General features: G+C 33.5%; 3 protein-coding genes across 12 annotated transcripts in view; all 3 read right to left on the bottom strand.

Moving 5' to 3' along the window:
- LOC127866991 (fibropellin-1-like) overlaps positions 1-12,796 on the bottom strand; it is a 281,878-nt gene that overhangs the window by 16,058 nt on the left and 253,024 nt on the right. For 2 of the 10 annotated variants that reach the window (XM_052407902.1, XM_052407907.1), the window contains one exon: positions 839-968. In XM_052407902.1, coding sequence (XP_052263862.1) covers positions 945-968 — 24 coding nt within the window. In that variant the 3' untranslated portion in view covers positions 839-944. Of the gene's footprint in view, positions 1-838; positions 969-4,061; positions 4,166-4,661; positions 4,770-5,184; positions 6,054-6,432; positions 6,563-7,288; positions 7,358-8,578; positions 8,674-12,796 lie in introns of those variants that run through there. The other 8 variants (XM_052407901.1, XM_052407900.1, XM_052407905.1 and 5 more) reach the window with 8 other exon arrangements.
- Positions 1-12,796, bottom strand: part of LOC127866987 (uncharacterized) — a 183,713-nt gene that overhangs the window by 37,201 nt on the left and 133,716 nt on the right. The window lies entirely within an intron of this gene.
- On the bottom strand, positions 9,481-12,379 carry LOC127867009 (uncharacterized). Its single transcript, XM_052407930.1, has 4 exons — positions 12,281-12,379; positions 11,997-12,051; positions 10,976-11,058; positions 9,481-9,604 (listed from the first exon to the last, which is right to left on the bottom strand). The coding sequence occupies exons 1-4, from the start codon at positions 12,359-12,361 to the stop codon at positions 9,509-9,511; spliced, it is 315 nt and encodes a 104-aa protein (XP_052263890.1). The 5' UTR covers positions 12,362-12,379; the 3' UTR covers positions 9,481-9,508.

The raw sequence follows: 12,796 nt of genomic DNA, 5'->3' as shown, positions 1-12,796 counted from the left end.
CCAACAAAATGTGCCTACCAAAAGGAGACTGTCAGCTACTTGATTTATATCCGCCAAAATAAAATGCATACGGACTATTAGCTAGTCAATTGGTTCCAAGAGTTTGTATCACGCGAGTGGCTTGTGTGATGACGTATCACACGAGAGGCGGAGCCTTATTAGCTAATATTCCTTAGTAGTAGTAGTAGTAGTAGTAGTAGTAGTAGTAGTAGTAGTAGCAGTAGTAGTAGTAGTAGTAGTAGTAGTAGTAGTATAGTAGTAGTAGTAATAGTAGTAGTAGTAGTAGTAGTAGTTAGTAGTAGTAGTAGTAGTAGTAGTAGTAGTAGTAGTAGTAGTAGTAGTAGTAGTCGTAGTATAGTAGTAGTAGTAGTCGTAGTAGTAGTAGTAGTCGTAGTAGTCGTCGTAGTAGTAGTAGTAGTCGTCGTAGTAGTAGTAGTCGTCGTAGTCGTAGTCGTAGTAGTAGTAGTAGTCGTAGTAGTAGTCGTAGTCGTAGTCGTCGTAGTAGTAGTATGTGTAGTAGTGGTAGCGTAGTAGTCGTCGTAGCCGTCGTCGTAGTAGTCGTAGTCGTAGTAGTAGTAGTAGTAGTCGTAGTCGTAGTAGTCGTAGTAGTAGTCGTAGTAGTAGTAGTAGTAGTAGTCGTCGTAGTAGTAGTCGTCGTAGTAGTCGTAGTCGTCGTAGTCGTAGTCGTAGTCGTCGTAGTCGTAGTAGTAGTCGTAGTCGTCGTCGTTGCCGTTGTGGTTGTTGTTGTTGTTGTTGTTCTTGTCGTCGTTGTTGTAGTAGTTGTTGTTGTAACAGTTGTAGTGAAGTAGAAATAGTTGTATTAGTGGTGGTTTTTTACCGTCCATCCAGCGCCATCCGTTGTCATGTCGCAGTAGACATTGATTGTTTCATTGTTCTCTTCTGGTTGTATCCTGTACACTCCACTGACCTTGGTGAAGTTTCTTTTATCCAGGCAATCTTTTATTGAACTGAAGACAGACAATAATTCATTTATTTTAAAACGTATTGCATCATGACACATACTTCCCGGAATCTTACATATTGAGTGAAACCGTGGTTACTGCCTTTGTATCAATCAATCACTCAATTTAAAAACGTATTGCTACATGACACATACTTCCCGGAATCATATAGAAAATATGTAGTATTAATGCAAATATTATTTGAGCATTCATGTTAACTATATTTAAGGTTACTATTTAATGTACCAATAGATGAATAGTATCATGTTTATTTTTATATAATTAATAGTTCAATATAAAATAAAGTACTGCATTTCTATTAATCCTATTGTAGATGCATAAGTATTGAGGAATATGCACGCTTGATCAGACAAGCAAATGACATCCGGTCAACCGAACTTAACGCGACAAGTTTTGTACAGTAACAATTGGCGAACACAATGTATAAAAAATGAACAGACTTTTTGTGGCCAATACTGCAATATTGCAAACAATATATGGAACGATCACACGGGTCACACGTGAAACCATGGGTTTAAATAAATTAAAAAAAAACAACAGATTTTGTGGAAGCAGTTTGTGGAAATATTTCATCTGGTTTTAAATGTATTTACAATTTATCACAGTGCCTCAAAGTGAATCTAGGTTATATACATGTACACGCAAAATGTTAAAGATCTTATATTAATAATCGAAGATATATTTTGGGTGATATGAGCACACGGTCCACTTTATTTTATCCTACCGAATAGAGTGGGAATATCTAATATATATTACTTATTATCATGAAACATTTGCAATTAACGTTTCTGAGAATACACTTGTTAAAAGGTCGCGTATATAGTTAGGCAAACAAAAAATCGGTAAAATTGCTCAAACGTTGTGGTTGGAATCAGCACTCAAAATATGCGTTAATTAATCAGAGACAACAGTGACTGATTCATCAATTAATACTGACGAAATATGTGAATTCAGTATAAATAGTCCAACCTATAAATTTCTTCGACTTGAATGTGTGCTGATTTTATTCACTAATAGTTGAAACTAGAGTATGTAAATAAATTTAAGTGAAAGTTAAAACGTCCACAAATTATATAATTTTACCTTACTGTATAAATACGACTTAACGTTCTTTAATTTGATCATGTATTCATGCAGTTTGTATACAATCACACTTAGTAGATAATAGTATTTAATTATAGTATTTGTCGGTTATATGTGTAATCTAAAAACCACCAGAACAGATATGTTATCAAATAACATGTAACCAATGAACTGATAATGTAAAGAGGGAATATAGAGTTTCCCCTGTCCGTGTAGGTTTGTCTGCTTTTACGTGCGCTTGTGTGTTTGTTTGTAAGGGAAAATTCATATACGGCTCATAACTGTGTTGTCGATCATGGGATTTCAAAACGACTCTCCCACATGATCAGCATTACATGTCGACATATCGTTGTACAACAGCCATGTCGCTCGCTCAATTCTCAATATCACTGTGGACATTTTTTTTCATATTTACTTTTATGCTTTTATTATAGGTTAATGTTCATGTCCGGTCAGTTAATTTGTCATGCATTTCGGAATTTTAAAATGCATTGACTTAAATGAGCACCAAGACAATGTGTCACATGCAGAAACATCCCGTTCGCCTAAAGGTTAAGGTCGCGGTGGACGCTTTGAGCTTTTGAATAGTCATGATATGTATGTAGTCTAAGTAGTTACGTTTGGCCGGTTCATTTTTTTTCACCTAGCTTTCATGGATTTTGTTATAAATTGACAAGAAGATCATCATATTACGACGCCAATTACTTTGCTGCGCATGATGATATTTCAAAATAATCATCACAAAAGATCATCATATCAATGGAACGTGCCGCGCGCCCCAACTATGCCCATTGCTTCAAGGTCAAGGACACAACGGATACATGATTTTTCGCTTAGTCCTCACATGTAAATAGTGAAAAAAAACTCCCGCCCAAAATTTTGCTGTGCATGATGGGATTTCAAATGAAATTAATAGAAATGGTTATTATATCAAGACAACGTGTTCCGTGCAACAACCATGTCACTCGGATTAGCTGCCAATGTCACAGCGGTCACTAGAGTTTAAAAACAATCGTTATATTGCAAATAGCTATCTTAGGCATTATGAGATTTAAAGATAAATTGATTCAAAGTACAATACAATCTGGAGTATTTGTTGTTTTGAGACAACCATATCCTTCGCATCAAGTTCACAGTGGACACTAGAAGTGTGTGCATATTTCTTGTATTTCAGGAAGACATGCTATATGTACATACTGCGGTTCTTGCTTACATGTCAATGTGCAATGTGCTGTATGTGTTGCTAGTGTATAAATGACATGCACATTTATTATTGTATTGACTGTTCACATTATTTATTGCAACGCACTAATTGTTTCTCTTTCAGTTAAACATATAGCGGGGGAATCCGTGTCCTTCGGACACATTCTAGTGAAATGAAGTATGACCTGGAACCATTTCAACAACACAAATACCAATATACTGAGAATACTGACTGCTGAATGATTGTACCAGCGTATACATATAAAACATAAGTAATCAATACTTGTTTAACTGCATATAAAATCATTTAAATTATTTATTGGACAGGCTCAATTAGACATTAGCATTGAATTGAATTAAAAACAAATTATATCGATATAAAATTGTCTCTTGTTTAGACCACACAAAACCGAACAGAATTTTAATGACAGAAGACATATCTTGTATTATCATTTACAATGTTTGTATATATATATAACATTTCCATCGTCATTTTCAGGTATTCTTCTTTTTTATCATGATTATTTGACGAAATGATTCACAAACCCATATTAGTAAACGTTTTTCACTTTGTTTCTAAAAGTGGTTTGAAAAATATGTCTTTAACTTTCATAGCGTATCAGAACTATGTAGTAGAGTTTGTTAAACAGGTACCGGGTTCAAAATAGTAATTTATATACTTAAACGTTTGTCATTCTGGTGTTATTTCTCAAATCAATTCTTAATATTATATTAGTGATATGTAATGCGTAAATTATATTTTAACAAATGTGAATACTCTTTTTTGCTCACCAGAACAATTGTGTTCGGTGTAATGCGGGTCACATACACACGCATAATCCGTTCCGATGTTGTAACATCTTCCATGTGCGCAGGGTTTTGATGCACAGTAGTCCCTTTCGTTTTGATATCCAGTACATAAAATGTTATCATTTACCGATTATACCAATATATACGTGTTGTCGACTAGGAATTAAATACACTTGTATTTGTATAATAAATAAGCAGTTCTATTCAATATGTTCTTTTCTTCAAGATTTCAAGTCAAGTCATTTAACAGTACAATTATGCCCGATGTATAAAGTTTCTAATGTCTGCACATCCTCCGTGAAAACATGGAATAGAGAATCGTGAATGTAGGGGATTGTTACATATCCAAGCCCCTGGTTTTGGTCGTTAGATTTTTGTATGGTGTAAATAGTGTTAACTTTGACAAAATGCAATGGTCATATTTAGATAACAAGTTAATAGTGAATATATTTTGTAAACAAAATTAGTTGGTTTTTATCTTTACATTTATAAAACATATTACTGGGAGAGAACGGATTATAAACGTTTGTGTTTTGCGCAACGTTAACGTAATAAAAAACATTATCAAGTTAAAATATTTACCTGAGCAATTGTATCCTTTGAACATAGGATCACATACACATGTATAACCCGTCATTCCATAGACACATCTTCCATGTACGCATGGGTTGGATGCACAGGAGTCCGCTTCTATTATTGTTTAGCATAGGGCGGTGTAAGATGAGTGTATGTTTGGAGTGATAATAATAATAAAAAAAAAAATAATAATAATAATCATAATAATAATAATAATAATAATAATAATAATAATAATAATAATAATTATAATAATAATAATGAAAGCAGACATTTGGATAATATAACAAAGTAATAATACATTCAACGAACATTTAACGCATTCGGTTAATTAATCAAGACTGTGTGTTTATTAAGGTAACCATTCACACAATAGGTGAGCAATTCAATGGATGATTGTCTAATTTTGAGTTCAAATTGTACATCAAAACTTGTATACATACAAAAGGGACATTTTGAAAGAGGTGTTATTATGTAGGACAAATTTATGTAAGGTGATGTGAATTTAGTACATTGAATTTTGGCTTTATGCATTTTTGCATCTATATTTTTTGTTACATTTTTTCTGATGGACAGTATGAATGGCGAATAACGGATGCGTATTTTTATAATAACTTACCGTATAAAACGGATTAATGTTAAGTACACTTACTATACATAAGTAATAATATACTTAATATCATTACCGGAGCAATTGTGTCCGTTGTACATTTGGTCGCGGACACATGCATAGCTCATCATGACATTGACACATCTACTATGCAGCATGGATTTGATACACAGTAGTTGTATATGACTCATAAATAATAGGATAACGCAGTGAGTTGGTTAATTAGTAAAAACAAGTTTTTTTTCTTCAGGTGAGCTTAGTAATAATCCATGAGTTATGACATGGTTTATTGCCATATGGTCGATGGAAATAAAAGATCCAATCTTTTATAATTATATAAAATGTAACATTAAGTCACTATGTAAAAAAAATTCAAAGAAGAGTCGGGTTACGTGTTTATTTATTTATTAAATATAGTCTAAATAGAGTGCAAAGTGTTCTTTTGCTGCAACTGTTATATTATAATTATTAATAAATTGGTGATATTTGTTTTGTACTAACCTAATGCTGATTTCACATTTACACTCTTTTACTGTATTAAATTAGTACGACATCCAATAATTGCTTTAACTTCTTACCGTAGAAACTGATGGCCCATATTACAGAAATAATTGACATATATTTAACATAGTAATGTTGTCGTACAATGTGTATCAAAAACTTACAAAACACGTCATATTGTTAATAAATCTTACATCCACTTGCATGATTTGGTTTGGAAAATAGTCCGCTTCTTCAAAATATTGACGTTCGAAACGACTTGGAAATACGTTTGGCACTATGGCGAACTGAATTTGGAGCAGAATTTCATGCAAATAAACATATCAAATCATATTGAGGCAAAGATGCATAAAGCCAACACTCAATGTACTATATCCACTCTTTCCGAGCATCGTAACTTAACATGACGGTTACCTAACGGTTTTCTGAAATGAACCATTGGTGTTTTGCTAACATACTAGTACAATTACGTGTCAATTAGCAAACCACCTATTAAAGTTAATTTTAATTGTTTAATTAGTTTTAACTATACAATGTTGTCTTTAACAAGTCTGAAAACTATGCAATTATTGAATATTAAACTTTAATTTCAGTCTCAAGTTATTTGTGTCATTTTTTGTATAAATAATTCTGATAACAACTACTGAATTGAAAACCACCACATACTAGTGCGACAATTGGCGTTGCAAAGATCATTATGGCAGCATTTGTGACACGTGATTTCCGTTAAAGATCTGGAGTCATCCAAAATTGACCTGCCTATTATTGGTACATCGCCCTTGAGGTTTTGGCAATGCTGCAATATGAAAATGTATCATCATGCGCATTTATCGATGAATTGTTTACTTATCTGTGTATGCTATGTAACGTTTAATTAGTATGTAAGGAGTTCAAGAAGATATTTCAACCAATGTAGACTATTTAGACTTATATCCGCAAAATATACAGAAACATTATGAACCTTACTGTATTGCTCGCTAGCCAAAGTATAAAAACAACATATGACATGTGGACAAATGAACGTTTAGTATCGTTTCTGTATCGACTGTCCTGCCATAATGCCAGGCTTCGAAAACCGACACATCATGCCATGCTATTAAAAACGATACATAACAAACAACAATAATTCATGAACAAAAAAAATGAGATTAAACTAGATGTCTTTTTTCCTATTAAGGGTATCTTTTGTAATCTACAACGCCATGTCATAACCATTATTAAGATCTCTGTGCATCTTAAAACGCACTTTGCAACAATAATATACTCGATAGTTACTACTGGTATATTATTTATTAGCATACTTGCATCAATATAATCAAATGAAAGTTTTACTTTAAAATTGTTCAACGAAACATTCCGTGTTTAATGTATCGGATAGAGATTTGAAAAGTCTAGTTGAAAGGTGAGGCAAATGAGACAAGATAATATAGAGCATTGCGATTTACACCAAATAAAGCTTTATCAAAATAACAAGAATTCGTCGTCGCTCTTTGACATCTTTATTTACGTTTGTTTTACCTACCGTCAACAATTCACATTTCGAGATGTACACCGTGTCACCAAACTCTCGCTCTTCGCGTGACATGCACACCTGAACAAACGACAACATAAATGTCAAGGTAACACATTTAAAGGAACTGCTGTTATGCGTTCGTATATAAATGATAAATTATAGTAGCTTGTCGACACACCATTGACACACCATTACATCATTGTGTAAATAGATGACTTCTATTCTGATTATAGTGATCGATAAATATAATACTTTTTTTACCGGAATTACCTTATGTTTTCGGACACTTATTTTTTTTTCGTGTCCGAAACGTAGATACGAAAATTATTCACAAAATACAGGTGTCCGAAAACTTATAGTCGAAAATTGAAGTGTCCGAAAATAGCGTCAATTGTATCAACGACTACCGGTAATAGCACGCGCTTGTAAAATACCATGCCGTATAGTATAAATTACAGTTATATGTGTTTGCGCTGCATTTTAAATAATTTTAAATGCTTAATTTATTTGACAGAAAGTTTCTACAATGGTGTACTTTGACCAACGAGTTCAAAGATGACCATATGATGTACTGATACTCGCTAGTATGAACCTGTAATTCACGCAATGAAAAAGCAAACTATGAATTCTTTGTTTGTTAATTTCCGATAGTTGTTGTCTAACACCTTCCATTGTTCGTAAAACTTGCAATAGGGTGCATCACACTTTGAAGCGTTTAGTATTTGTCAAAGTTATTTTACTGAGAAGGGGTAGTACCATTGCGGTAGATTATTGAACTGTTAATTGGCGCCTACCCCTGGTAATTGTCATTACGCTTATGCTATCGGGTGAAACCATTGTTTAATACCGGTTTACACAGTTATTTACCCAATTACGCAATGTAATGGTCCGTTGCCCTCATGCATGCACCTGCCATGTTTTATGATGTTAATCTGGTTGTAAAACCCCATGATCGAAGTGTCATTAGATATCGACAACAGAACCGAAATTTGGTAAAATAGCGCTGTAAAATATACTGTCCGAAAACGTAGAGACATTAATTATTGACGAAAAATCGTGTGCCCGAAAATTAAGAGTCACAAAAAAAAATTATTTTTGCTAAAGAAGGGGGTGTCCGAAAACTTAGAGTGTCCGAAAACATAGAGTAATTACGGTACGCGCTTGAATCTTTGCTTCATGAGTAAAATAAGGCATATACGAATTAACTTGACTAAAGTTCGGCAGTGTGCCGCGAAAGAGAAATAACAACGCCAAAGTCGTGCCTTAGTGATTTATTTTTGCTTTGGTATAACTACTTACTTCGTTGCTTCTACAAAAGTCGATTATGTGGCATGACCCTTCTGAGTATTGGGAGGAACAGCTGTAGCATATTGGACCTCGACCGGACGGATAGCCTGTCCCAAACAAAGTATTCATATACCGGGTATTGAACAAATAATACCCTTCATGTGCATCAATTTGCATAACAAATCGATTAAGATAATAAAATATATTATTAAAACAAATTTTATTCAAATAAATAAAGTATTATTTAAAACAATTTAACCGATCCCTAAAATTACGAGTGCCGAATCAAGACTATTGATAATTGGACTGTAGTGTATACGATTCTGAATGAAATGGTCTGTCTATATTGGCGCAAGTAGGAGGCCCGTTGAAGATTAAAAAAACACCTATGGGCATTTTTATTCTTTTTTGACAAATCATCAATATAAACGTGTTAATATATAATATATAAGTGGTTTAAACCTCCAATGCTTTGCATTTACCGTTTTCGAGACGATTAATGCGGTTTTAATAATATATTTCATTGTTCAATGTCGTATTAAAGGTAAAGTTATGAACTGTATTGTCAATTTGGCATTTTTCTAAAATTAAAGACAGAGCGGACATAAATTTACCTAACTGATGCGGTTTGTGGAGATGAATTTTTCTACATATTTAAGTCCGCATAGATATATACATGTCCTTATAATAACTGAACCCGCTAATACAGAATGCCAAAGTCTTCCTTACCGGGCTGACCACATCCCGCTGCGTTGCACAGTTCGGTACTACAGCATTCCTCACACGAGTCGTTGCCATGCGAGCGATTTGAAACATGTCTGTTAATGTATTGAATTATTTTACAATAACGTTAGTATATTCAATGGCGTATTTTTATTGTATGAAAAAATGATGGTCAGCAAATGTTAATATCGCACACTCATTGATAATCGATGTTTTTGCCTAATGGTAAATTTTATAACATACCGATGGCTCTGTACAACCCAAGTCATAAAGCACTTGTCCATATCTGTTTGTTGTCTGTTGAGCATAACATACCTACAACGAAACAATATATTTAAATACCATGATAAACTTAGATAAACACATTGTGGTTTCTTAAATGATGGGGTGGGAAACATACTTCACCTTAGGTCATTTTTTACTGCCACCGAAAGACATTAACACAAATATTTACGTAAAACCAAATAAATTAGGTAAAGCTGCAAAATCGAACTAACCTTAATATCCGAAATAAGGACCACTCATTCAAGACATAGCAAAGGTAATACATAATTGTCGTAAAACAAACGTTCATACACATATCTAACCACATGTCTTAAGCAAATTTAGTATGACTGTGAGTCGAATAGGAAAATTACTCTGTATGCAGTTACAACTTTTCTTAAACATATATGCTCAATGTGGCTTTTTTTTCAATGCACTGGTTCAGTTTTTATTATTTTCTATTGCCGAAATAAGGACCACTCATTAAGACATAGCAAAGGTAATACATAATGTCGTAAAAAACAAACGTTCATACACATATCTACCACATGTATAAGCAAATTTAGTATGAACTGTGAGTCGAATAGGAAATTACTACTTGTATGCAGTTACAACGTTTCTTAAACATATATGCTCAATGTGGCCTTTTTCAATGCACTGGTTCAGTTTTTTATTATTTTCTATTGCCGTCACTTCGACTTTATTACAAAATAAAGAAAACGATATCAAAGAAGTTTCTATGCATAAATATTTGAGATAAATAGGCGGTTTGTAATTATTCGCCTTTTGAAGGTGGTGAATATAGGAGTTAGTTAAAACACTTTGCAGGTTCACCAGAAGAAAAATTTCCACGTAATTTGTTTTGCACAACAGAACGTATATGAATATTTTCAACGTCAAAAATGGCACAGTATGTGTCGTCTTTAAAGGGATTTCAACGTGCGTAACAATTTAAACATACACAACACAATGCACATCATGGTACTAAATAACACGAATGACGAGGACTTGTTCTGAAAATACAATTTGGTTTATGAATATGCATGCTTCCAATTCAAAAACGCAAAACGATTTCATAATTTAAGGGTATCTGTTGTGGTTTTATTTTCTTTATATTTTTGTGACAAACATCGTGGATGGCTTATATAAAGTATGAAATACATTCGTTTATAGTACAGTCCGGTTCGGGCGATGTCAATTAAATTTAATTATCAATTAAATTTACAGGACACCGGAATGATTGCTTATGGAGACAAACTCATTTATGTTTTATTTGTTTCTTCTAAAATTACATTTTTAAACTGTAACTGCACCCGTTCCTACATTAGAATATAGTATTTTAAGAAATCTACTTACTTCAAAATATCCACACATATGTGAATAAGTCTCTTTAACAAATGCAGAGGGAAAACAAGTTCGAACCTCTCCTAATGAACATTCTGTCACTTCCTTGCAGTGTCGAGGACCCACGATATCCGTGCAACGGAGGCACGTCAAACAGTTGACTGTCTTGCAACATGTATATACAACCATAGTTTTGTAACAATGGCAAATATAATTTTCAAATAAAGAAATAAACGGATATTAGAATAAATCGACAACATGTTGAACTTTACATCATTTACGTATTTGTTTTGTTTCGCTGCTTTAAGATAAGTTCGTGTTTTTCTTTAAGGAAAACGTAAAGTAAATACATATTTAAATAGTTCTTATACTTAACATCTATGTAATGATAAATTTCGTAAATTAAGTATAAAAGTATCATAGGTATTCCAAGCGGCACATCGTTTAGTTGTGGACATTCATTACAAGTACTTTTCACGAGTTGTGATAATGTACCAGTTGGAACAAGGTGTTTATGACCAGTTTGATATTAGAATAAGACGGATATTGCTAGCAACACGCCGTCTGCTCATTGTATTCATGTAATATAAGTTATTTTAAAATTGCATGATAAATTACAAAGGCAAATTTGTCCGGTAAAATTGTTAAATGGCAGAATCTTTACTTTGAAGTTTGACCTTGACTTTTACGGTAGAGGAACGGATATTGGACGCGTCTCTTTATTGTGGTCATCTCTAATAAGTTATTTCGAATTGCATGATACATGGAAAAATTACAGCGACGAATATCCAAGTATAATTATCTCTAAGTGTGACCTTGACCTTTGAGATCGGGAGATGGAGAGTCGGGTTTAAGACTAGGCAATTTACCTATTATATTTGATAAAATATTCGTAACAAAACGCATGTACATACAATCAACCATAATGCCAGCTATATCGCGCTATCAGCAAGCGGTTCGACAAAATGGTCATTAACGCAATTACTTTTACTTAAAACCACTGTTGCAGAAACATTAAAAATTAAAAAACAGTGGTGTCAAATCTAAGGCCATATGGCAAGTATATTATTAGTTTGACTTTCTTAACAATATTACTTACCGCAGCTTAAGCTTGTTAGAGCGAGACAAATTCCTAAAGGCAGGAGCATGTTTGACTGCAAATTGACAGCACTCAATAAGGTCGTATCTACGTTTTATATCACAGTTTAGTGCATACGTAAACATATTTTCAAAATCAGGAACATGTATAGCTCTTTTCCGAAAACACTCAAAATACGTTTAGAAATTATGAACGGAAACTGGTTTCTATGAGTTAAACAGTTATTTGACACGAGCAACACTCTACTAGCGTCTTATACTCCTAAAAAATTAAACCGTTCTTACCGTGCTGTCAGACCAAATAACTGGTAGCAAGTGCGCCACGCAGACCAACAGTATAAAATTGTAAACGAATACGTCATTCATCCTATCTAATCATGATTTTTTCCCGTGAAATCTAGCATGAGTTTTCAATATTTGCGGAGGATAGGTATCACGGTGTGGCGGTAACACATTCATGGCGTGTCTAAATTCGTAACTTGGCGATAAGAACGTGCTAGCATAACAATAATTATTCCGATTATTCAGAAAAAAATAGAAAGTATGGATAGGACTTTTTTTTTATTTAATCGACCCCTTTTTAATTTCCGATACCGAATGCAGTAGGTTAGCTTCCCTAAATACAACGAATCGAGAACTGGGCTGGTAATATGATTGCATGTATTGCCAATAAAAGTGTTTTAATATATAGTTGTTACAATGGTCTGTCTTATGATACAATGTAGTATTGTCGGTCGTTAACGTTTTCATCACTCACTGCTGCAGTATTTAGTTCTGTATTATTTATTTTATGGTATACAT

Source organism: Dreissena polymorpha, chromosome 2 (assembly GCF_020536995.1).
Source record: "Dreissena polymorpha isolate Duluth1 chromosome 2, UMN_Dpol_1.0, whole genome shotgun sequence".
NCBI classification, from domain to species: domain Eukaryota; kingdom Metazoa; phylum Mollusca; class Bivalvia; order Myida; family Dreissenidae; genus Dreissena; species Dreissena polymorpha.
This window is presented reverse-complemented; position numbering and strand designations above follow the sequence as displayed.

Coding starts and splice junctions, on each gene's coding strand:
- LOC127867009 (XM_052407930.1), bottom strand. CDS start 12,361: ATGAATGACGTATTCGTTTACAATTTTATACTGTTGGTCTGCGTGGCG. Junction 12,052..12,280: donor TTATTTGGTCTGACAGCACG/GTAAGAACGGTT, acceptor GTCAATTTGCAG/TCAAACATGCTCCTGCCTTT. Junction 9,605..10,975: donor CAGAATGTTCATTAGGAGAG/GTTCGAACTTGT, acceptor GTTTCGTTGTAG/GTATGTTATGCTCAACAGAC.